This window comes from Aythya fuligula, chromosome 4, assembly GCF_009819795.1.
Source record: "Aythya fuligula isolate bAytFul2 chromosome 4, bAytFul2.pri, whole genome shotgun sequence".
NCBI lineage: Eukaryota > Metazoa > Chordata > Aves > Anseriformes > Anatidae > Aythya > Aythya fuligula.
In genome coordinates this window covers 45,002,699-45,029,934 of record NC_045562.1, presented here as the reverse complement: position 1 = coordinate 45,029,934, position 27,236 = coordinate 45,002,699, and the positions used below count along the sequence as shown (strand labels likewise).

Genomic DNA, 27,236 nt, shown 5'->3' with positions numbered 1-27,236 from the left:
TTCAAGCCAGCAGAATTCAGATTATTGCTATTGTTCTTCTGTAAAGGTCAACATCTTCCAGAGGTAACTCAACCTCACGTGTTTTTTTCTAAAAAATTTATAACAAGCTATGGGCAAGCTTAGAGAGCACGTTACTGTGGGCTTCTTATTCTTTTCATGCAGTGCAGTAACACAGTGAAATCTGCAATGAACAAAAGGCCAACTTTGAATGTTATTGTTTGATTTTACACTTGAGAACATACTCCCAGAGCCGTGGTGTATCTTATTACATATAGGGCATTTGGATGAAATCTGGAACAGACTTCCTGACCACATGCACTTATTCAAGTCCTTGTGATGACTCCCCCAAACACATTTACACAGGGGAGAGGGGGGTGTGTAAACACGGCTACAGCTAAATTCCAGTTGGAGACTTAGGAATTTTCAACCTAAAATCCCCTTTCCAATTTCAAGGCATTGCAGTGTTTTCCACAACATCCTGTCATCATCCGGCTGCAATCTTGTTTACAGCTGCTGGGAATTTTGCCACCAGTCTCAGGAGTCAGAGGTACTGCTGCAAAATTCTTATTAACTGGGGTGGTTTGCCAGACAGAGGTCATAAATGTTTCAGGAGGAAAGGAGGAGGCCCAAGACAACTGGTATTCTCCCTCCTCAATCCTCTCTGCTTCTTTTTGACTAGCCATTAGCAACAGGCACTTCTTGATGCCTTCCTGACATTACACAGGTGAAACACCAGCTAGCCAAGTATCTCTAACATCGTACCCTAACCACTGAATATTCAAACCTTTCCTTCTGGAACAGGGGAAGAATAAAGAACAGAAGCGCTTCTGAAATGGATGGAAGCCATTTGGGGCCAGATTTCCAAGTACTCCCAGTTACACAGAGATGAAGGTCAACCACCACGGCAAGCGCTTGGCATTCAGCAACCTGGAATAACTGCATGTGGGCGCTTCTCTGCTGCCAGAGCAGTGAATCATCCCTCATCAGCAGAAGCTCCTTTTGCAATGTGTTAATACAAGGTGGAACACTTCATTCTCTCTCTTTTTTTTTTCCCCGAAGCAAGGTATTCAAGGGAGTCTTTTCTGACACAGCTGCACGAGTCAAAGCACGTGGGTAAGAGCCCCGTACTCAAGACAGAAATGCTGCAACCACGGGGTGCAGCACGGCTCTTGTGCTTGTGCCTGTTGCAAAACTCCAAGTCCAGCTTTTTCCTAGCGCTAACAGAAAGATGAGGGCAACGAGTCAGAAGCCATGCTTTGGGGGCTGGAACAGCTACCCCAGAGCTTTTCATCACGCAGAGCAGTGGCAGCAATTCGCACACCACCTCCAGAATACAGCGGTGTTCAAGCAGCCCCAGCAAACAGGAGGCGTGCCTGTCACTAGCACAGCACCACTACACCTGGTTTTGTAGTTACACATTAACATGGGCAGCATCCTAGGGCCCAACAGGCTACAAAGGAAATAACTGGAAAGCATTTCATATACACTGCATGAGGAGAGAGCAAGCAGCTCCTTAGGATAGATATGCACTGCAACTACTAACACCAGAAAATACAGATGAGGAAGCTAAGCACACCTTGTGGCAGAAGGCCACATTCCTTCTGCATGTCAGGCCCTGAGTTAAGCTGACTTGAATGCCCTGTGTGGGAACAAAAACAGAGCAGGAAAGGGTTTGTTTGAAGTCATCTCAAGATCTAACCACTGATCTGCAGCCCATTCAGAGTTGCTGCTGTGGGAGATGCAAAGCAAACCTCCCTCTTCGTCACAGCGTCACCCTAGTGCATGGTCCAGACACACCAACACCCTGCCCGTTCTCCCAGGATCACTTTATCCCAGACGAGTACTACACCATGATCGCTGTCATCCATAAGCACTCGCCAGGGGCCACCAGGTAGGGCAGCAGGCACGTTGGGCAGGCGGCTTTTCAGCCTCCTCTGCACCAGGCTGCCTTAAAAGCCACTCCACTGCCTCCCGTGGCCAGCACAACGGGGGGCTGCAGAGGGCAGCACTGCCGTGCTCTTGGCTTGCATCACCCGGCACGGGATGTCACAAAGGAAACAGAATATTCACTGCATTAACCTCGCTGTCACACCCACTGTGAAATTCCCTCAGTTTCAAGGCCTCCCTGAAAGGCAGCACACAGCGTCCGCACCAGCTCTGGGAGACCCCAGCCGGTGCAAAGGGTGCACAGTGCAGGAGAGGGAACGTGTCCGAGATGGAAAGGGGATGGCGATTCCTTTCGGAAAAAGCCACTGAGTATAGGAACAGCCAAGGGCCTGGCTCCAGTACGGCTCCAGTGCCACAGGATGCAGACTCACCAGGGAAGTGGAGCTGCAGCAACAAGCAGTGCTCTCAGCTCGGTGCCTGGCACCGCGTCAGGGCAGAGCTCAGCCTGCATACCAGCTCTGTTCGTCTGAGACGTCTTTATCTGCTGCTCGGTCACCCACCTCAGCACAAGGAATAAACGGATTTGGAGAGGTTGATCTCTTTATGCTTTTGGATTCATTTTAAGCACAGACAAAGGCCGTTAGATAAGCCTGTTTGGCAATGCCTATTAGGAGGGAGTTCTCTGTCACTCCGCAGAAGAAAATATTGCTGGGGAGCATCGTGAGAGATCAGGCACCACTGTTTCTGATGCACAAAAATCCAGCCTGGGATTCAACTTCATTTTGGTTAAGAGCTGCCCAAGATCAGGCACTTCAGTACGTAAGTGACAGCAGCCACTCAACTTACCATGACAGGCCACACGGTGTAGATCTCACCACCTCACACAAAGCAATTCCCACCTTACTGGTAAAGGGAACGTGTATTGTGCTGAACAACAGGGCTGTGCAAAACCCTGATGCTTTCCTTAGCAGCAAGCTGTGCCCCTGAAGGTGGAAAGGGCAAGATGAAGAGCTAAGCGTAGCAGTTAATCTTTACCTTTCCTCTTCAGAAACAGGCACAGGTTAAGCACAAGAGACCACCAAGGATGAACTCTGCCTACACCGAGGCTGAAACTGTCCACAACCTTGTGGTAAAGACTTTAGTCAGGTGCTGAACCATATGAGCCACCTGTTTTAAAAAATAAAAATACAAAGGAGAAGGATGGTAACCAATTACAGTGATGGTTTTACGTTAAAATCCACATACCTCAATAATGCTGCATGTGTCTCAGTTCTGCCTACAGCCCAAGAAACGTAACTCACCTCAAACAACACGTTACACATGGCTGCCCCACTCTCAGACTCCACAGCCCAGCCGCTTTACCCAGGGCTGACACGGTCTGAGGGGGTGTCACATACCACCCAGCTCTTCTCATTACTGACGTGCATCTCCACGGGACACATTCCACATTTCCACACTGCAATTTAATCTGTTGAGTTATGGTGTCATCAGTCAGACATTATTTAATTACTATGGAATAAAAGCCTTATTAAAACTCTCCCCAGCCTTTGTCAGAGCAAGGTAACTTATGAACACAACTGGATCTTCAGGGCATTTGCAAGGGAGTACTCCCCATCTATTTATTTTAAATAACGTGTTGATATGTAATTGATGCTGTCAAAACAGAAAAGGAATTAAAAGAGCTGATGCATCAAAAAAAAAAAAAAAAAAAAAAAAAAAAAAAAAAAAAGCTGCAGATCTAACAGTACTTAATGGTATTCTGAGGACATTAAACCTACGTTATCCCAGCGGTGGTGTTGACACGCTCTGCCAAACCTATTTGAAGCGTGGTTTTATCACGGAGGTACGTAGGAGTCCCATGAGATCAAAAGCACTGTCAAGTGGATAATGAATTTCACATTTTTTTTCTCCCACCATCTGCATGCATGGACAAAGCTGTACCCAAAACACAATAAATCAGCATACACACGTATGCATACTACGGCACCTTCTGTACAAGATCCCACTTCTCAGCCAAACAGCATGGCTTGAAAAGGACTGGCATGTAAAAAACCTTTGGGGATTCTTTAAATCGGTTTTCTTGCACTGATGTCTAACTGACCTTTGTCAAGGATTTTAAAGGAGAACCCCAAATCTGCATTCAGAGCGAACATAGGAATTACAGCATTTTACATAAATCCTGGTTCAGTGTCAGAAAAGAAATCTACGATGATTACCATGGAAGCACAGTAGGTGGATCTGCACTCATTTGTGCAAAACATGGATCCATAACTAGTGCCACTTGGTACACGCAGAAGGAACAAACCTCTGGGGAAAGCCACGCTTGTCCCTCGTCCCAGCTCCTGCTGTTGTGACAACTTCCCCAGGCGGCACCCTGGTCTCTCTGACCGCCCGTGCTGCTTTCCTCTCATTCAGAATTGCTGCTGAGTGCTACCACCATGCCTGGGGCATGGCTTCCTGTACTCCCACTTCATTTTTAATTAAAGTAGAATTATAAAAGGCACACTTGGATGCCTGCTTTTGTTTGCGAGGTAGCACAAACATAAAAAAGAGATGTTTGCAGCTCAGCCGTCATAGGGAACACACTGCATTGGTCGGTAATCCCTTTCTCATATCACAGTGTAGATGGACATCTGGGTTCTTTATTACTCAAGCTGCACTCACTCTGTATAATACTTCACAGTTACAAAACACAAGAAAATTATGCATATGTTTGTCCTGGTTTCAGTTAGGACAGAGTTTCCGGAATTTCCTTTCCAGGAAAGCAAAAGTAAACCTACCTGAAGTGTGCCAAAATATCTACCTATTATCCTCCCCTTCCCTGCTGTGGCAAGCTCAGCAGTGGAAGAGGAGGAAACAGGGAGGAGAGCCTCGCATTAACCAATGCTTGCAGCTAACCAGCACCTGCAGTGCATCTGGCAGAACGTATCACTCAGAGAAATGGATGTCCAACAAAGAGAGTAGGAAAACATTTTGGAACAGCTAAAAATGGCCTTGGTTTCAAATATCCGTCACTGCCAAAGCCATGACCTCTCTGGAGCCATCATCCAAAACAGAACAGATGGAAGCTAAGTGTGCTTTTATCCATCACGGGCCCATAATAAATCGCAGGCTGCTCATCCTGCCGGGGTTCTCCTTCACCATTTTGCAAGCTTTCCTCTCCAGCGCTGCAAAAAGTCATTTATACTGTGGTGGTTCTTCTGCTGTTTATCACAGCTTGACTCGACTTTCCATTGATAAGGAAATGAGAAGGGTGCAGCCCAAATTATTTCATTTCCTCCAGGGCAAACGCTTGTTTCACATGTCTTTTTGGTAGCCCAGCATTTCTTTCCATTATTCATTCTCCTCAGCTCCAACCACTCTGGTCTCCCAGACCTTGAGTTTTGGGTTTAGCTTGCCTGCAGCATGAAGTACTGTCCCCGTCCCCCCCCTCATGCATCATTTTGTTCACGATGCTGAGCGAAGCTCTACGTGGCTTCAGCACTGTGCCCAAGCTTTTTGCTGAGAACCATGCTCCTCTCTTCTGCCCCCAGGAAGCAAAGTGACATTAGAGATGGCAGCGACCTGCAGCACAAAGCGCAAGGCCCAGGGCTGCAGTGCTCCGTCCTGGAGGAAGCCATCCCCAGTTCAGCTCATCATGTCCAGGTCCAGCAAGGTCTCCACGGAGCCAGCTCTTCCTCATCAGGCTGCACAAACCTCCCATTCTTACCCTTGAACATTTCTAGAAGTGCTACTGGTGTCACTGCCCTTGACAGGCCCGCTACTCCACCACGGTCTGGGAGCCTGGGGACAGCCCCCAGGCACGTAGGACGCACTCACTCCCAGCCAAGCACAAAACTTCTGAGCAACACCCCGCCGTGCCCGAGGCTCCCCGTCCCTCTTCCGCAGTGCCCACGCTGCTGCCGTGTTGTGGCCACGGTGTCCCTTCCCGGGGGCAGCACCCACGGGCTCGGCGCCAGCTCCTCTTGCCGAGGTCGAGGACAATGACACGCTCTGTGCTCCAACCGAGCCGTGCCAAGCGGTAGCAGATGGCGTCTTCCCCACAGGCCCCGCCGCAGTTGGCACACGGCAAAGATCAGCCTTCCCCGGGTGCTTCCCTTCTCCCTGCTGACACACGAGGCCGTCACATTTTCCCTAATTGCCCCTGAAAGGAGCCCTTTACAGAGCGGGTCTTCTTGGGATGCTGCCTCGAGAGCAGTCCTCACCTCCTCCCGCTGCAAAGCCTGCTCAGTCTGAAGCAGAAGTCGACTTAACACCATCCAGTGCTGCTCCTCGACACTATTCCTGCGCTGATCATCACATCAGGCTTCATTAAGACCTGACAGTTGACCTTGGGCTTACCATTTGAAGCTCTCTCTTCACAGGCACGCATCAATCACATGCTCCTCCTCAGAATTTCTGCCAGAAAACAAAAGCTAACCACTCACTTCATATCGTGGTGATCTGGAATACAGCACAGAAGAAGATCTGGGCAGCAGCTCAAGCTGGGTCTGCAGAGGACAGACAACACAGCATCCTGTGTGGAGCTGCTCCTGTCCCAGAGAAAGGTTCCCCTCTGCTGTCAGAAAGAATGTGTCAGGCTAGCATGGCTTTCACCACCCTGCACAGCAAATCAACACCAAGTACCAGTACATGAATAAACTCAAACCGGCAGCTGCGAGGTGGAAGTTCTGCTCTTCAGCCTTAGATCTGACAGCTGGACTCAATAAACTAAGACTAGCAAGGGCCTTGCACTCACCGCAGGCTTCAAATTTTGTTCCACTTCTCTAACACACAGCTAAAAGGCAAGAAAGAACTGTCTTATTTAAATAGCAATCAGGGTTTCCCAAGCACCAGCAGTGGGACAGAGGGAAGACAAAAACAGCCTGCAGAAGGACTGGATGAAGACCAGACCTCCGAGGCTCTTACAGCCACAGGACGGGGAATGAGATCAGGCAGAAACGTCCAAGCACATGAGAAAACAAGAAGCAAACTTGCTTTAAGATCAGGAAACTTCAGGAAAACAAGCCCATTTCTGCTCAGATAAGCTAGGTGCTAGGCATTACCATTTGGAGGATACAGACCCTACCATTTTGCCTCTTCTGCCTCCGATTTTTCCTAGCACCACCTTTCCTTTCCACTTCACACCATTTTTTGGAAACGTAAGTCTCAAGCTGTATCTTCTGCATACTGCTGACGTGAAACAAGGTAAAGGTGGAAGCCCTGCACAGAGTGTTCAACACAGATGCGTCTATCACTTCACTGGACTTTTTGCTGCCACCACTAGAGGGACATGAATGAACCATAAAAAAAATAATAAATTAGTTATGGAGACACAAGTAATGGTGTTTCTTTTGAGACATAAGGTTTGCCTTGACACACCTGGAAAGCCCAGAAGTATCACAACACATAGTTTTGTGCTGGCAAGTACAAAGGTGTATCCATGGCACATAGTTAATGACCACAACACAGAGATTTCTGAATCTCTGCTGTACCTTCACAACACATTCAAACCACAGAGCTGGGGCCTACTTTACCTTCAGCCCCACAAAGTGCTACCAAGAGCCATTTCTGGTCAAGCTCAAGTGCCAGCTACAGCGCTGAGGTGCTGAAATTCATCACCATTGCACCTTTTAAAATTGAGTAGAAATAAGAAGTGTCCTTGGGCACAACTTCTGTGATATGAGCTACCCCTTCCCCCCTACGAGCAAATCCCATACCCAGGTATACTGATGGTGGAAGACACGTACCACAAACCTGACTGGTAAGTTTGTTCTACGCTACATGGCTTTTGAAGGTGTCCCAGACTCTTCTAAGTAGCAGACAACATCCAGAGTGATACGAGTGGGTCAAACAGAGAAAGAAGCGTGTCAAAATTATCAGCACGGCTAACCTCACCTGTGAAACAAGCACATCAGGTCACTTGCATCAGGTGTTGAGCAGGGCTAAGTATAAGCAGTCTGCTTCTGAAGTAGAAGCAGCAACTGAACATTGATTTTTTTTAACTTCAATTTCATATCCCACGTTTCACTCAAGGCATAGCGATGCGAACAATCTGCACATGTGCAGAGCAGCCATGCAGTACTCTGCCACCTGAAATTAATGCCATTGAGAACAGATGATTGAAAATAAAGTGGCATTGCTTTGCAGGAAGGTCAATGAAAGCTGCATGTGTTCGGGAGTTTCCACAAGCACTTCATCCACCACCTGCTCTCAAAGAGACCTTGGCAAGGCACTGGTGTTCAGAAAGCAGGCAGTAGTACTGCTAGTGTTGTAAATACACACACTTTCAGCCTCTACTCTGTACTCATTCACAAAGATGAAATAAAGGGATCGTGATAGCAGGCGTCATTTACTCAGATTTCTGATGGCTCATGTTTCAGAGGCTTCAGTCACACAGCCAAGCCATATGAGTGCAGGTAACGTGCCTGTTCTGCACATACTGCATGCTTCAGAGAAGACATTTAGACAAGGGTTCAAAATACCTCTTGCATCTAGATTTAGTTCCTATGGTTTTAAAAGCAGGTGAACTAAACCACCCTGATTTCTACTAGCTTATTTTTAAGGCTGACCACAAAATCTATGGATTAATTTTTCTGTATTTCAGTAGAGATTGGTAATTAAATCATATATTTCAGACTCTTCTGTGTTAGCTATGAGTGCTGGAGTTTTACCAGAAAAAGGGATTACATCTTCCAAATGCAAGAAGGTGGAACATCATGCAAGGATCTTCCATATGAAAGAGAGGGAGTGAAACTACTCACATGATGCAGCAAATATGTATCACAGTCCTTGCCTTTCGTCTCCTCCTAACTTCCCAGAACAAACGACACAAAAACTTTACTTTTACCATTAGTTCAGATTTACATTTCTAGAACATCATTAATGTGCAAGGATGTTACTTCTTGCAGGTGTCACCTCAAAGCCACGTGGACACACGGGTACAACGAAGTAGGGACTTGGTACAATGTCACCAAGCCAGTCACTGCTGAACCTGGGACAAAAATCAGGTATTTTCAGCTCAGTGCCTTCCCCCAGTGTTCCTCAGTAGTCATGACAACAAATGTAGGGGAAAAAAATAGCTAAAAAAGTTTATTTTATGCATTGACCTGTAGGGAACTGAGCTTGAAATTAGCAGGTTTTATGACAGCAGTGCAGAAGCTTGATGGCATGACCTGCACCTCATTTCACAGAGCTACAGGAATTGGGAGGGTTTGAGTTTTATTTCTCAGAAAGCTCAAGTATCTGAGCATCGCAATGACTGCTGCTCAGGACAGAGAAGAGCACTTTCCCCCGGTGCCAACACCATCAGCCTGTAGGCAGCTCCCTTTCTGTGGCTCACTGACTCCACGCATTTCCAAGGGTCACTTAAAAAAGCAGGTGGGGTTTAGTACAGCTTCCTTTGCAGGCCGAGAGCAAGACAGAGCATGCCACCCCGTCGGCACACAGCAAGGTGGCTCCCTGCAGAGCACATTTCTGGGATTCTGAGAAAGCACTGCACTAATAAGGCCAGCACCTCATTCAGGAGACCTCCACGGGGAAGAAAACAGTGCTCACGGCTGCGCTAGCGCAGTACACTGCTATAGAGATTCCTCTGGGCAGTGAAGCTGGTGCCCGTTTGATTAAACAGCCTGGCTGCTCCCTCCAGAAGATATCAGAGGCACAATTAGTTCAGCCGGCAGTATCAGCAATGCCCTTGAGGTCCTGTGCTGCTGACAACTAATGAAGAGGCACTGCTGGCTGTCAGAGCGTGCAGGGGGAGGCATTCATCTTCGTGGCAGCGCCAATTAAATCCACCAGGGTCATACCAGGAGGAGACAGGAATTCAGCGCAGGGAGCAAGCCAAAGCCGACTGGTTTTATACACAGCCTTTGGGTTTTATGTGCTACAGAGAAGGGAATCAATTGTTGGTTAGCCATGCTTACGGTGAATGCAACACAGCATCTGCATGAGAGCATCTCAGTGCTAGTGGGTGTGCGTGCTATGGAAAGGCTTTTTTTCATTTTTCCCCCTTCTCAGTGGGGTGGGAAACTGCTCTGTACACCAACACTTTTCTCCTGAGGCCCAAAGAAGGGAATTTGCTCAGTGCACTGCATTTCTAACACTCTGTTAATCCTCCAGAAAAGCTACTTGCAGTATGCAGGGACGTATCCTCACCTCAGACACGGCATTTACTCCTGAGAGAGAACATTATGCAGAGAGCTCTCACCCCTTATTTCTCTCAAGTTTAAGTCCTTATGGAAAGCAAACAGCTCATCTTCCAATCATGGGGGTTCAAAACTTTCTAAAGTGTTTCCATCCCTTAGATTTGAGATTGAATTTTGTCAGTCATGTTGCAACGTGTCACCTAACCATCTGGCCTGTCCAGTGCCTCTGCATCAAGACAACCCTCGGAAGTCCTGCAGAAATCCTGCTGTGCCATGACCTCTAGGACCACGAAGCACTGATAGCAGAAGAGAATGGCACTGAAACAGAGTCTGCAGAACGTATTTATGGGATACAACAAGTCAAAGCAAGTGTCTTAAAAACAGCAGCACATCTTAAAAACAGCAGCAGTAGGTTTGGAAGCAGCACTTAGCATCTGAAGATCAGCATTGTTCTTGCACACATTACAGAATGAAACTGTATGGTGCTTCCAAAACACTGAGAGACCATGCATTGTAGCTCAACCAATTAAGACAATCCAGTTAATTAATAATCAGTGTTAAGATATATGGAAGAGAAAAAAAAAATCACTTGTATGACCAAAAAAAGCATTCGTATTTAAATCCTGTTTTGACTTTTTTTTTCCTGCTAGAGGTACACAAGTGAACTTGGGAAATCCAGATACTCCAGACCCCGATGGGCCCCTGATGGAAACCTCTACCCATCTCCAGGTGGCACAAATTCCCTCATTCTGCAGCCTTCCCGTTTCAGATGCTCAAGAACCCACGATGAAATTCTCAGAGGGTTTCTGTGCCAAGCACTGTGTATCAACAGGGAACTGGAGGGTTTTTAATAACTTACAACGCATTGGCAGCCGTTTATCTTCCGAAACCTCGCGACATGCTGGCAGAGGCTCAAGGGCCTGTTTGGCAGCAGTGGAATCAGAGTGACATGTACAGACAGAAACCAGCTCCCTCCAGATCCCTGCCATCAGTGCACAGACCTACGGCATCTCAGCTGAATTAAAAATAAAATGGCTCTGCCACAAGAGTGGAATAGCCCTGTCCTTTGGAACTGGGAACAAATATCATTAGTTTTGAGGAAGGAAAGCCTGCTGTAGCAGTAGAAGCAAAATAATTTATATCCCATCCTTTTATGTAAAGGACCCTAAAAAAAAAAAAAAAAAAAAAAAACTCAAACCCACTTCATGCTCCCTACCAGAACAGTCAGTCTGCGGGAAACTCCATTTGCCAGATGGTATGCAATTAAAAAAGAAGATGACAGAAAGAAAGAAAAAGGCCTGTGGACACCTTTTTTTCTGACTAATAAAAAAATCATTTTAATGATTTCAAAGTTCTGAGGATTAATATTTCACTTCCTTGTAGAGATTCTCTAATAAAGCCATGGGCTCTGGCGAAGTGCTCTGTATTCCAAGACTTCACAAGTCCATTCGGCCAGCCTAGAAAACTGATGAAGTGCTGCTCACTGTTCTGGGAAAGCTGAGCGCAGGAACCTCAAGCCAGAAGAGAGCAGCAAGCAGCTCTGGCAGGCTGGGAGCAGCAGCAACTCAAGTCCTCCGAAATAATATAAAACTGCTCAGTAGGGCACTCTCCATGACAGCATCTAGGAGCACTTTCCTAGCACTGATCTGCAAAACCTACCCCTAAATTACCTGAAAATTATTCTTACGAGGGAAGCTGAGATGTAACAGCACCCAATTGTTTGATCAGCATCAGAGACACACACTGCTGGAGTGCCACAGTGAGTCCTGAGACAGGCTGGTGTGTGGCAGTCTGGAGAAACCACTTTTGTTTAACCCTCTGTCCAGATAAAGCATTCAGGAAGTAGCTTAAATATTTTAAGCATGTCCTATTTAGATTTATATCCAGCGTTTCTTTCCTCTCGAAGCAGCTGAAGCTGTGTCACTGGGGCAATCCATCTGGCCTGATTTCACTTTGCACCACAGAAGCGATGCTTTCGCTGCCCATCGTCACAGAGTAGCTGCCTCCTGAAAAGATGTTCGTGCAGAACCCACGCATGGGAACAGGAGCAGTGCAATTCTCCAGCAGCACTTCCCAGCCTCTTTTCCTGTCCACAGCTCTTGGGCCTGACAAACCAACCTGTGAGCATGCGGAGTGGACAGCGCTGATGTAATTCCTGCTCTCTGCAGTCCCCACCATCCACGGCTCAAGAAAGGCCTACCCCCATGTTCTGGGGGTAGGGAGACAGCCCTGGAGCTGTGCAGACACGAGATCAGCAGAACCACAGGTCCAGAGAGAAGCAGCAGCAGAGCCAATCAACTTCCCTGCCATATTACAGCTCCTGCAGAACAGCTGAGTAACCCTTGAGATCTAAGCACAAAAATGATTTTCAGCCACAAAAGAAAATTTGAGGGGCATGCAAGTTGTTGCATCTTCAGAAACATTACTATGGCAGCATATAAACTGGAAGGATTTTTCACTGAAGTTGCTTTAATACAGATGCCGATTTTCTCATTTGTTCCCCATCAAGTGACTTGGTAGCTCAGCCCTACCCAAGCAGCAAGGAGTTCAGAGACACTGGTGCTGGATTGCAATACTTCAGGTTCCACAAAGCCCCTTTCTGAAGACAACAGGGACTTCTCATTTCCATCCCACCCAGTCACTATGTAATCCCTGCTCAGCAGCCACCACCACAACTGAAATGAAACACTCCCCTGAGCGCTAGGGAGGCTGTTAATAACCCCAGCCATTAATCACCTGGCAGTCACACCGACTCCGGTGCAGAAAACGCCAGCACAGCGGAGCAGCCTGGCCCCACGCTGTACAGGAGATAGTTCCATTCCTGTAGAGTATCTTCATCAGTTCAGGGGGGAAAAAAAATAAAAATCAAGCGTTAAATAATGTCACGGCTTAAGGAATGAACAGAATGTTTTGAAAATGCAAATTCAAGCATCTGTATTTTAATTACAGCACCAACAAAACTAGAAGGCATTTGTCTCCACACATACATCTCTTTCATTCATCTTCACAGACAGCCGTACAAAGAGAATTAGTTTCATAGCACAAACCAACTCCCACATGCATTCCCAAAATGATTTGCATGTATTTCCAATAAACAAACACACACACAAGTTTTCTGGCCACCCACTGATGTGATAGACAAAAAGAGGACTTGTCACTGCTGCCTTTGGGATTATAAAGCATCATTCCAAGAAGAGAGGGAGCCTTAGTGCCATGCATTTAACACAAGGTTCAGCTAGGCTGACAAAAGAAAAATCCTTGCAAGTAGATCTCGTTTCTACGTAGCTGTTTTCTTACACAAAAGTTGAGAAATGCTAAAGAGAATGTTGGCTACAATATATTTTTCTTAGTTATATCTATGAAACCACATCCCATTGTTGCCATCTACCTCTACAACCAACGTCCCCAGGAGCACCCTGGTGACAAGCAGCTCCCTTACGAAGCACTGACAGCGCTTGCCTGTAGCAGTAAGGGTGACACAACAGCAGGAGGAAACTCACTTTGTCTCTGCTTAACATACAGCTGACAATGCTTCCATGGGCACTAGGATGCCTTCCTGATTGGTCTGTGTCTCAGTTTTATTTGGAGCTGCTGAAGACGTAAATTTTTGTCGTGACCCCATGGCACAGTATCTCCCCAGGACAACTGCTCCAGTGTCACTACAGCCGCAGAGTCATTACCAGAGGGCAAGCAATAAACAATAGCACTCCTACCTTAAACACTTTCAAAACCTCATACTCGGAATGAAAAGCAAGCTAACAAACCCAGATAGGTAGGAACCCTCTTTCATCTTCACCACATTGGGCACTTAACAGTTCAGGCTGGTAGGAAATGTCCTGAGAGCTGCTGGCACTCCAAAAACCAGGGAAGAGCAGTCAATTATGGGAAAGGAAGCAACGCAGCTGATGCCTGAAGCTTAACAGTGTCCCAGCACCTCAAGAACAGGAAAAAACACAGTGTTTTCCAGAAGCTTTCTGCAGTGTAGGCAACAAACGGCCATTCCAACTCGCTGGCAAGGCCCGGCCTCCAAATGTGCTCTGCACATGCCAGGGGAATCGGTGCTGCTTGGGACAGCTTCACACACAACTTCAGCACATCAGAAGGTGCTTCAAGATGCACAGAAGGGCCTGTCTTCAAAGTATGTGGCTGCTGTAGCCATAACCCCATACTGTTTCCTACCACCCTGTTATCAGCCAGATGCACAGCTGGCATTTCTTCGGCAGTGCCTTCCAGCTGCAGCAGAAACAGAGGCTGCTTCTCCCCTAACACTGTCCTTCAGGAGGAATGGGTGCAACAGCACCAAGCTCAGTGCCTCTCAACACTTCTCAGCTGAATCAAGATTAGAGTTGACCCCAGGCTTGTAAAGTTAACAGGTTTACCTTGGTACTTTGAACAACAAGTAAGATAGAGAACACAGGGAAAAACTTAAAAATGTGATCGATTCAAGCTGGGGTGAGCATTGAGGAAACCTCAAAAGCAGATACCATGCTCGCTTTCTTCACATACTTACCCCTTACAGCACGTAGCTGTCATAGTTGGATTCCTTACTATGTACAAAACAAAAGGCACTCTGTGTTGAGCTGCGGCTGCAAATTCCACTTTGCTCTGCTCCTCCTTACCTGATGAGTGAGTGGCCTCCTTAACTTGGAAGTGTATTTCCTATTTCTTGCACTTCACAATATATCAAAATCTCCACATATTCGTCATGACAATTTTTTAAGTTCACATCCACTTGGTTTAAGAGCAAGAGCACAGAGATCGATTTCAATAAACATTATCCACAATCCATCCTTTTAAATAGCCATAATGGGAAAGTACACTGGAAGGTAACATGGGGATTAAGAGAATATATTGAATAAACACAGTGGGCTAACCAGATGTGGAGACACTTATCAAATCACTCCAGTAATACAGGCAGGAAGGAGTACCACTCAGTTGGCAGGGCAATGTTCTTTAGACAAACCCACTCCCAGAAAAACATGAGCAAGAAAAGCCATGCTAAAAACAAGTTTAGGTTTCAAAGCAGCAATGCTCAGTGTTGTTATCCACCCCCAGGGACAGGGTAGCAATGCTAGGTGCTGCTACCAGTGCCATCAGACCACAGGCTACACTGAGAACCTGTTGCTGCCAAGTAACTGATCCCTTCATTGCCAGTAGAAGCACCATTTTGTGACACCCAATACCATCTGAAATAATTGCACAATACACTTGTACCACCTGTATTCCACCTGATGCCACCTGGCTCCAAAGCAATCATACTTTACAGTGACAAATAAAAAACACGTTGTTTTCCTATGCTGCCCAGAGGTAAGTGAAAAAAAAATACATGAATCAGAGTATTAACAAATTAACCAATTTTTTTTTCCTTAAATTGAATGATTAATCACCTTCAGCTTCTGTTCTGGCCAAACAGATGTGGCCATTCGTCACCAAGAATACAAGTGCAAACAGTTTGTACAAGGAGCAGAATGTCCTACCTGGAACAACTTCAAAAAGGAACTTCCCTGGACTTTCTTCATTGCAGGGGTGCTCAATTACTCTGTTGCCAGGCAGAAAGATGGTACCCTAAGGAAAAAAACATCAAATAGGGGATCAAAACTGCTACCTGACTTTGGATAGACAAATGCTTCCTTTTTTCTCTTTTTGGCAGCAGCATACATGAATGCGTGTCATTGCTCCTGGCCAGCTGATTTCCAAAGCAAGACTGAGGAGGGATTATCCAAAAAGCCAACATCATAGAACACCTTAATTAACAAAGGCGTTCAGTAATGGCTTTAACTTTTTTTTTTTTTTCTCCACCCTTCTGTTAGGCTTTTAATACCACACAGATTTTTGTACCACTCACGCCTCAGTGTGCTGCAGGGGACACTTATCTGAGACACAAGGGGTTGGTTTGATGCATTCGCTGCTATGACCTACACTAAGAGCAGGACTGCCAACTGGTGGAAAGAGGACAGGGACCATGAGGCAGCCTTCTCACCACAGAGAAGGCAAAACCAAATAGAAAAATTAACCCAAAGAATGTGTAACTTTAAAAAGTACTGTTAACGACACGTACTTTATGTCACATGCCATAAACCATTATGACAGGCATAATTTTGCTGCCCATTGTAATTTCCAGCTTGAAATGTTTTTAATCGAGAAAAGCTCTGCATGCATCATGGGATGAGCACAACAGAGTCTTCGCTCTGGAGCAAATTTCAGTGGCTCAGGAGCTTGTGTTGATGAATACATAAACATACTTACGATAATTACACGCCATGTTATTCAATTAAACAAAAAAAAAAAACACAAAATTAAGGAGACCTAGCCTACAGCACTGTAACCTAGAATCAATTTATGAGACAGTAAATGAAAACTGCACTTAAATTGGCTGTGAATTCATTAGCTGTACGCACGCAGTCTCATTACAATGTGATGCTTTCTGATTCTTTGATGTACAATCCTTTCAATATTTACTTCACAGTGAGCTGTCATAGCAACAGACTTTTAAGAACCTAAGAACAAAACAGTCATAATATTTGTAACTTCAGCTCTTTTGTTCTACAGATGAAACTTACTTCCCCTACTAAAATGCAAAGCCTAAATCCCACATGGCAGCTACATTTATTTGAAGTGATCTCAGTAACACCATACACAACACTGCTGTTATTTAAAAAGAAAACATGCTCTCAATTGGTAATATATTTTAGTATTTTTAAAACTACTATTGGAAACATCGAAGCATGTAAAATACATACATATGTTTTTCTAAACACATATGTGGAAGACCGTGGGCTGTCAAAGCTACAAAGCTTCAACTAGTTAAAGCTTGGTTTTATGTTGCATGTAGATTAAAAGAATTTTCAAGAAAGTTTAAGATCTGCATATACTCAGCCTCTAACTGAAGGCCCACTTAAGGATGTGCTTGCCAAAATACTGCAGTGCAGCAGGAATGACTTAAGCCTACTTTGGCTTTGGATCACAGTACTACAGCCTCACCTGGGAGATTTTACCCCACACTCATCACCCATGTCCAAGAGGGACTCCAGTGGTCCCAGGGAACCTGATGGGACAAGGAGTTGCCATGCCCTCCAAGTTGCTGACTACAAATACCTGATCTTCTATACATCTGGAGGGATTTTACTCAAAAAGCATGTTGATACATGAGGAAATGAACTGCTTTCTTGCCCAGATGTGTTTCTGGCATTTATGCTAACCCACTTCTACAAGGCTCAACCAGTCTGCCTGCTTCCTGCCAGCTTGTCCTGCCAGCCCTTACAGAAAGCTACTTCAAGTCCACATTATCAGCAGTCACTCCTATCAGGTGTTCTCCTCACCCTTCCAACTTCTGTCAACAAGATTTATCACAGATTACTACATCCCCTTTCCTCTTGCAACCAAGTGCTGTGTTTCCTTCTGTGTGTTTTGTTTTGTGGGAAGCTTCCCAGGAGTTTTCTGCTACCTTCATGCCGTTGCAGTGGACTCGGAGGATCTTCACAAGGCTTCTTCCTCTGTTTCCCGCTGCAGCTTGGTTAACCACATTGCAGAAGTGCCTGTGTTGCTTTGGCAGCAAAAGTTTCCAACGTTTTTTTCCCTGCCCTCACAGATCAGCTCATTTGGTGTGAGCACTGAGAGACAGGCGGGCAGTCACCACCACCGAGCCCAAAAGGTTTCGACCACAAGCTCGCTCGCTGCTCGACCCAGCAAGGCACTGGGGCAGCTTCGGAGCATTTCTCCACTGCACAGGGGAAGTAGCTCTGTATAGGGTTTTCAGTCCCTTTGCCAAACACTGCGTAATGGAAAGAGGTTTTGCTCGATATGAACCGTACAGGACTTGCACTGCACAATGCACAGCATGTCTGGTTTCCTGGCGCACAGAACAACAAACAGTATGACAACAGGAACAACAGCAGTCACAACAGACCTAATTGCCGTAAGAATGAAGGAGCCAGATGTTCTGCACTGAAGTATGATGGTCTTAATGCCAGCTAAGTAAACGGACCTCTGGCTCAATGGACTGCAGGTAATGCAGCCACCAGCTTGCAGTTTTGTAGCTGGCCGTACTTGTGCAGCATGCAACGCGAGAGACAAAGAAATGCTGCTGTGCTAGAGGCATGCTGAGGAGGGGGATGTAACACACCAGGAACGCAGACAAACTGCAGAAGAAATAGAGTTGGTTGAATAAAATGGGGTCAATAGATAGTATAAGTTTTTCTGGCATAAATTCCATTGCATTTGACATTTTCTCCTCCCACTACATTAACACATTACTCCGGTTTGTTTCCGTGGAAGAATGAGAGTTGCTGTTTAGTTCCCAGAAATTCCCTACAGAGAACTATAAAGGGGACCTTTCCTTAAGAAAAGGTTAAAGTCTAAGTTTTTGCTTAATTTTCTAATCAAGAACCAAATTCACTTCCACAGAAGTTAATACCACACATAACAAGCACCAAAATATGTATCCTGACCTTACAGAGAGAGCTGTCCATTTCCCTACAACACAATTAGGGTATCTGTAAAGATCCTGTACATTTCTCTGCTGCTTTAAATACATTGCTTTATGGTCCAGCACCTCTCTGCCCAACATACAGTTCTTGCCCATAGAATAAAACAATCTTGGCTTGAGCAGCCACTAATAAAACAACTAAACTCCTTTTTGTTCCCCAAGAGAAAGCAAGGTGACACCAAATTAAGCTGTAACGCCACAGAAGACTCTGCTTCCCTAAAAGCAGAGGCTCACACATTGTATGCCTCTGGATTTTTTCTCTCCAGTAAGGGAAAGCAAGAAGAATGACCATCTCCTGACTCCATCTGAAATTATTACAAGCTTTTTCTCTTCCTACATCTATTTCTCAGCACTAACCACTACCTTCCTGGTGAAAGGAAACCTTAACACACTGCCCTCCCACCCCTCCATTCTGCCTGCTATTCTAAGGGACTCTTGAATCCCCATGAAGCAGCTTTTCCATCCAAGGATGATTTTCTGTGGCACCTTGTGAAGCTTTAACACCCCTGTGTTACCCCTGCTCTCCTGGCTTCTCCCTAGGGAATGAGCATATTCACCTAAATGTCAGCAGCTTCTGTGACAAACTCTGCTCCTCCTTCTCCTCTTCTTTCCCAAGCTCATCACAGAAGGGTGTGAGGCACTGGGGTGAGAAAATTCATGAGCAACGCCAATGGGAGCACCTAATTAGATCCATGTGTGAAAGTTTTGATAAAAATAAGTTTCATTAGGTTTTGCTCAATAGGTAACGATATGACTGGGCATTAAGGAATTACTGTAGAGGACAGAGGCAATTATGGATCAATCTTACCTCTAGAATATCCTCCTTCCAAGCAAAAATTTAGCTTATTAGATATAACAATTCTCTCTTTTATATATATATATATAAATTATTATATATATATATAAAGAGAGAGAGAGAGAGAGAGACCACCAAAGAAAAGAGCCAATACAGCACAATGCTTTTTATTGCATCAGAATGCTGGGGAACATGTCTTACAGACCTTTTGCAATGAAAATTTACTGACTCGTAGTCCGGAGAATATCTGGGCCTCAACAATGCATTTGTTGCCTGAAAGGATGGTATTTGGCAGCAGACAGTTTCAAGTACAGCCTCGCGTTTATACACAGAGCTCTCTGGTGACAGCCTTGACAGAAACAGCGGCAGAGATATAATGCAGCATGTATGATTGAACGGGTGAAAAACCAAGTCAGTCATTAAATATTGAACTAAACATTTTTCAAGAGGATTCAGAGGCAGGAAGGAGAAAAAAAAAAAAAAAGAAAAAAAAAAAAAAAAACAGGGCCCTAAAACTGAACTGTCTACTCCATCTTGGTTCTTACCTTGTTTTGAAAAGGTGGGGAACCAGTAGTCACTGCATGCAGCTGCCTTACCTCCAAGGTAACGCCAATATAATGTATACTCTTTCCTTGGCTAAACACCCATGGCTGAATGAAAGAATCAGGATCGAGTCCGTGATGGAAAGAAAAACATTTCAAATTACCAGAATGCTAATGATAATCAACTGCTTTGCTGGGACTCATACCAATTATGCTTTCACACTGTGGGAGGACTAATTTAGGGGGAAAACAGTGTAAGAATCCGTAGAAATACTAACTGCAATACCTTCTCAAAAAACAATGCAGAAAAGCAATAGGTGCATCATTACAGAGGCCTTTCAGAGCAGACTGGCAAGACCTGGCACACCATAAAAGGCACCAGATAACTAATTATCAGTGACAAATACTGTCTTCTGTCCTCCAGGGTGGCAACAAAGAGCAGGGACAATCCCCTCTGAACCACAGCAGCCTCAGCCTGGACCTGTTCAGGTTCACCTGCTGCCTTCTTTCAGAAGAAACCTCATTTGGTTGTCACTTGCTTAAAGGCAACCACCTCTGTTCCCTAAGTCCCATGTGAACAGAACATGAAACAGTCAAGAGCTGAACTGCAGGCTCTTCAGCACCAAAGTGCTTCAGAAGCAGGTGAAAGCACATACTTATCAGCAATCCTTAACTGTTCTCATCTGGAGACAAGGGATGACCTGAGGCTGTTTGGATTGCGTTTGTCTTCTGGATTTCCATGCTGAATGTGAGCAGTGAAAGCCCGTAGGATTCCACCCCACGCAGCTCCTTCCCAAGGCAGTTGCATGCTGCCAAGCACCCTGCTAGCAGGCACGGCGTCCCCAGGCCAGTCAGTAGCAGAGGTTCCCGCTGCTGCCGGGGACCTGCCAATTGCAGACACGACTTTCTCAGCACGTGGTCAGAGAAGTGGCAGATGCTTCCACTGACTGATTCTCCTCTTTCCTCTGCAAATGTTCTTGTCTGCTTTCAGCTAGCAAGCACATTCCAGGGGAGTTGATCCTATAAAGTCACCGTCGTTCACTTTTTCATTAAAGAATGAACTGCACTTTCATGTGAAAAAATAGTAGGGCTTAACAGCAAGGGTTATACATCTCTTGCAGGTTTTTTAATGCCTTCATGGCTTGTTGTTTTAGTATCTATGTGCTGTTTATATTTTGTCTAGGTAATAAATGCTTACGAGCACAGCTTAGAAATACTACTGCACTGCAAATACCACAGAAACATTTACACATCCCACTTGACTTCTGGGCAGCTGGCGTAAGGCACTTGTCTAAGGGAGGACACTCATTAGCAGCACTGCTCATTAGCAGTGAGCCCATCTCCAGGAGCCTGGGGTCTTCTGAGCTACCTGAACAATTAACACCAACAGAAAACCCCATTTGCTAATTACAGGTTGCTTCTCCAGCTGTACAATTTGTGTATGGTATAGGTTTTTTCTGTTATTTTTATTGAATTCAAAGCATACTAGCCTGTTTCTTCCGTTCTAGGACACCTTTTCTAATTGAGAACTGGACTTCTCAGGTAGTTTCTCATCTTTATACCTGAGCCAGATCTCACATTTCTACAGCTTTGACGTGAGACCTAGTTGTTCCTTTCTCCAAGTATTTTGGTTTTGAAAAGTATCCTTAAACATTTTTAATATGCAGCTTAAATATTAAGCAGACAATTTTGGCTGATTAAAAGTAAATTTATTAACTAGAGCAAACTTCATTACTGGATGAACACAAGTGCATGAAACACTGACATGGTTCTTCAACATCGTGAATTTGCCATGGAAAGCAGACGTTTTAGACAAATATAAGGTGGTCTTCTAAACACTAGGCTCTTGGGCACAAGAGACACTAGAGAAGTACCTATCAATTGAAACACACTTGCACAATATCAAGTGAAGCGGGAGCTGCTGCAGGGCAAGCAGCGCACCCAGGGACCACAGTAGCCCAACACAGTTGGCCATACAGGGGGTTACTGTGGCTTTAGGTATTTAAGCACCGAAACGTGGCTAATCTGCTTCCCTCCGGGAGTGTGGCAAGCTTTCTACAGCCCCGCTGGGGGACCTCGCCAAGTGCCAGACTGACTTGGGTAAAAATGGGTTTGGGGTGACTGGAGGCCAGCGTAATTAATTGCGCTGCAGCAGCTGCTCTGCTCCATGCTGTATTCATAGAAATAGCTTAGATTCCACGTTGCTATTTTAATAAGTTACCAAAATATAAATGACCATGGAAGTCTGCGAGACAGACTGCAATATCCCTCACCAACAGGGAGGACGAACCACAATTTATGTCAGCGGAGAGGCCAAGACAAAGCTCCCACAGCGGGTGAACAGAAAGCAAACAGCAGATTTTCTGGCAAACAACCAGCAGTCCTCTGGCCACCGGATGGTTCCCTGCCTCAAGCTGTTGCTGGAAAGGGTCCTTTCCACTGGCCAAGAACAAAAAACAGCTCATATCGGCCGTCTGAGCATTCTGACTGCAGCTGGAGAAAGGGATCATCACGGGAGAGCAAGGTAGCGATTAGGATGCTGTAAGGAAAGGGGAGTGGGCATCCCAAATGCAGAGGTTGCTTGTGAAAACTGCCACCTGGTTGTGTCTGATGGGAGCTAGTGGTCAGCCAGAAGACCCATGGGAAAGCTCCGCAATTCCCATCTCACATTTGAGCCCTTGGGAAAAAGCTCCTGCAAAATGTCTTGAAGGGGAAATATACAGAGAAGGTACTTAATGAGGCTTTAATATCTTACTTTAAGGGTTCAGTTTTGCAAGCCCTGCACTGCTGACTAACAGCTATTATTGCCCAGGCCCAATCCCCACACAAATGGCAGGAGCCCATTTCCGACATCAGGCACGAGGAATCCCCAGGCTAACACCAACAGCCCTGCTGCTGAGGGACACGCACTGAGCCAGTCCTCACAGACAGGACAAGCTCACGAGGAAACACAGACACTGACTTTGCCAAATGAACACTGCAATGCGACTGCATCAGCTCTGATGTGAGCAGAGAGCAGTTGTCTTGTGTCAGTCAAAACCTCAAGAACTTGAATTATGCCCACTGTCCACCTCTCTCCCAGTCATCGTCTTCTCAACAATCCCTGTTTGTCTTTAAAAGCTCTGAGCATGCTCCAGCCAAGTTTCCCCAAGTACCACACAACTCTGTGGACAGCTTTCTCCCTTCCTATTCCATCTCCTGTCCTCCTGGCTTTGACTTTTTACAGCACCTTCCTGCCTTACATCCCTTCTGCAACACCAGACAGCTTTGGCCTAGTCACTGCCTAACTTAACTGCACCTGAGTGTCAGATGTGGAAAGCATGCCTGGCTGAGAAATCACAGGCAGCAAAGGACAAACAAGGAACTAAGCGTCCCCTATACTGGATGGAAAAGAGTGGGGATTCACACTAGAATCCATTATCCTATGTTCTTCACAATAAACATCTCCAAAACCTGAGATGGCAACCTAAGGCCCTTACAACACACATTTAACTTGCCAATGGTAAAACAAAATAGCAAAAAAAAAAAAAAAAAAAAAAAAAAAAAAAAAAAAAAAAAAAAAAAAAAAAAAAAAAACCAGCATGTAAATCTTCTGCAGACTCTCAGGGGATCCAATACTTCCCTGGGCACTCGTCTTGTGTCTGCAGTGCTGCAGAAGCCTCTTCATTCTCTCCATTCTCTCTTACAACAGGCTGCCCCCAGGAGGCACGGGTGAGCCCTTCTCCTGCAGCCACAGAAGAGCCCCAAGCCCTTCTTACAGCACCCACCGCACTCGCTTTGCCAGCTTGCTGCTGTTTAATTAGAAGGGCAGAGCTGCTCCACTGAGAGGCATGTGCTAAATGCTACCTCCCAGCTCCTGAGATGAGGGAAGTCTCAGCAAAGGCTAATGACAGCATTAATTTGACTTTTTCCATTAAATACAGAACAGGTCATTAAAATCTTTAACAGGTGGCAGGTTTGGCAGCTCTACCATGTGTGGGCTCCAGACAGATTTATCTGTCCTTTTGTTTTAAAACATTTATGTGAATGCATTTGCTGAGATAAATCATCTTGTTCACAGAAGCATCCTGTTCGAGGCTGCTGTTTCAACTGTTACATCGATCACATTAAGCTGTAAAACATTAGCACAGATTTTGACAATCATCATTATCTCGTAGCTATGACTTTGCTGCTCTCTTCATTAGTTTCCTACTCCAATTCTGATCATTTTTACATTTTAACACAGTGCTGTCAAGGAAGTACAGGAAACCATCGGGGTTACTCCCCCAGTGCGGCCAGACGGATGCAGGGAGCAGAGAGGGCAGTTCCTGACGATGCTTCTGACCATGCCATGCAGGAGCCCACGAGGGACACCAACACTCCCAGCATGATTTCCAAGTTGGATGGGGTTCACCTACAATTCAGCATTTGTGGGGAAAAAAATATATAGATTTTTATTTTATGCAGATTTATGAAAAACCACTCCCATGGCGAGAGGCACTGAGAGCCTTGTTCCTGAGGTGCCAAGCCCTTGGTTCAGCCTCACTGTCTGCCTGCGCCAGCAGAGGTACTCATGAGAGGCTTGGACCCATCATTTCTGCTGCCACAACACGCTGCTGGAGCCCTGCTGAAGAGACCTGCCCCCAAACACGCTCAGCACAAGGACAAAAGAGAACCTTTCCACAGCTCTGAATGAGGAACCTCATCTCTACACCACCTCCTTTCCTTCTCCAAAGGAGAGTTTCTGTCCAGGATCGCTCCAGGCTAAGTTTTATTTGCTTCTCTCCTTTAAAGGTGAGAAGACCAACCAATGTGGTATTACTCCACTCCGTGGGATCAAGTAGCTGCCCGTTTTCAAACGCACATTTTTGCTACCATTTGATGACCCCCCTCCTGAGCGTAAGATAAGGGCTCGTGTTCTCATTTATGCAAAGATTAACAAGCAGCAGGTGCTGAGAAGAATTTAGGAGAAAGAAAATTACTTCCAAACGCAAACTGCTTAATCATCCAGGAAAAGCAATGCAGGCAGCAAAGCCTCCAAATGCTCCTGCTTGCTATTCGACGCACAGCCCTCCCAACTGAGCTTCAGTGCACGCTGACACACAGCTGCTCCTAACATACAGACGAGGCTGAACACATCTCTGGCCAAGAGGCCTTTTAAATACGAGTGCCAGTCAAACAACTGACAGCCACTATCAGCCTGGTGGGATTCTTCTCTCTATTATTAAACCGAGACAGCTACAAGATCCACGCAAAGGGTGGGACACCGCCAGGATTTTTGGGCTTCTGCTGCTCATTATTATTAGCATCACACTAGTGGCAGAGGAGTTTTGGTCTGTCCAGATCTCCGCTGTCCTGTGCAACATCTTTACAACAAAGATACATGGCAAAGGAAGATGGTTGGTATCAGAGCAAGCCAAAGCAGTCGTGTTTCAGCATTTTGATTTTTACCATTAACCACCCACTTCTCAAAGCCAGGAAAAGCCCACTGCCAGCCAAGGTCGCAGGGTCAGGACCTGTTCACTTTCCAGCCATAGCTCCAGGCTCCAGCAAGGCAAAGCCTGAAAAAAAAAAGCCTACAGCGCCTGCTCCAAGCACTGCCCTCGCAGACTGGGCCCCAGCAGGCGGCCTGTCCTGTGGTGCTGGTGGTCTGAACCAGAGAGGGCAGGAGAGCAACTCCAGAAAGCCCCCGTCTGTCACGGGAGTGCTTTCCGACTGCCAGCTGGGGAGCAAAGAGCATTTCAAGAGTGTGGTTTGGGGTCATTCAGCTTTCTCCTGCTCCACGAGCCACCTCACTGGGCTTGGCGGAGGACTCGGAAAGCTGCTTTCCTTAGCAACTCGTCATGTTGTACGTGCTGCTCCTTCAGCTGCAAATACAGCCTTTATCCCAGGGGTAATGGACTTAGAGCAGGCTATTCTTAAGCACTAATAGGCTAAAAGAACCCAATTATTTTCATTTAAAGACTAACAAGGCTCTCCTGTGAGCTATTCATTTTGTTACTTGAGGAGCCAGGCGTCACTTGTACCAGATCCAAGTAAATAAAAGGAACGGAGACAAAAGTCACCAGGACGGCCCTTTGAATGGACACAGACCTCCTACAGCGTTGAAATTCCCTTGAAATAGGAAAAGAGAAAGATCATTAAAAAGCTCATCACAGTAGATGGAGCAGCGTGCAAGGGTCAGGCTGTAGACAGAAGCAATTATCACTGAACTGCTTACCGTCCCTAGTAGTTGGGGAACTTCAAGGCAACGTTTTCACCATTTAGAATGAGTTTGGCATTGGGAATACTCCAGCACTGCTTCCCTCAGGCTACTCGCCACTGACCTGACGTCGGTATTAGCCTAATGCACAAAAGGGATTAGGCGAGATTACAGGGAACAGGTCCCCTGTTAGCAACTTGCCATCTTCACTTTACAACGAGGGAAGAGTCCCTGTGAAGGCTGCCTGCCTCGCCTTCCTCACTGGCTGCCACAAGCCTCTAATTACACCGTAAAAAAACATGCATAGGTAAGGGGGCTGCTAGTGACCACAGGGCCAAAAAATATTTCTGGTATTAGAAAGCACGGTAGAAGACTGCCTATGTTTTGTATGGCAAAGAAATGTTGATTTTGTCAACATCTCAGTGCTTTCTGTATTCAGTTCTTGTTCATTCTACATAGCAATGCTTCTTGGCAAAGCCAGGTAGCGAAAATAAGGCCTCTGCTGCTGAAGTTTTTAATACGGTACCAAAAGTGGGCTTAAAAAATAAATAAATAAAAAAAGTAAAGAGCAAAGTAACACACCACTACTGAGAGCTGCACTTGACGCTGTTGCCATTAAAATACCACCTCTGATCTCCAAATCACCGACATCTTTACTTGGACCCTCTGCATCCAGCTTGAATGTGTGTCCAACCAAAACACAAACACCAGCTGGAGGGGCTGACAGCCAGAAGCAAAGACAAGTGAATTTCCTAGGAAACAGTGCGCAAGGGCAGGCTTGATACTCAACAGCAATTCAGGAACAGAAACAAGACCAAGCTGTATTCACTGGCTGTCCTTGCACTTCAGGTTCTGAAGTATAATATTACTTATTACGCTTTCATTACACTTTGGGAAATATGTACTTTATGAGTAAAAAAGTGAACTGTGAGTTTTGACTGCCTGGAAGAGTCCTCCAAGGGCAGGCCACGGCTCAAACTCCAGCTTCTGTCTGCTTGCCTGCACGGCAGGCACCTCAGCACGCCCTCAGAACAGTTTCTAGCTTAATTCCACAAAACCTTACTAAAATACAGGGTCATCCCCTCATGATCAAGTGCTTCCTTCAAATGAAGATCTTAATTTCCCCATCATTAAAGCCATATTAATGTATTTTAATTACCCGCTGCAGCCTCAGGGCTGATGATACAGCCAACTGATTTTCAGTGCTTGCCTCCTCCAC

General features: G+C 45.8%; 1 protein-coding gene across 2 annotated transcripts in view; it reads right to left on the bottom strand.

Annotated features, from left to right (window-relative positions):
* Positions 1–27,236, bottom strand: part of ARHGAP24 (Rho GTPase activating protein 24) — a 164,542-nt gene that overhangs the window by 100,696 nt on the left and 36,610 nt on the right. For both annotated transcript variants that reach the window (XM_032185974.1, XM_032185973.1), the window contains exon 3: positions 15,491–15,578. In XM_032185974.1, the coding sequence (XP_032041865.1) occupies positions 15,491–15,578 (88 nt within the window). The remainder of the gene's footprint in view (positions 1–15,490; positions 15,579–27,236) is intronic.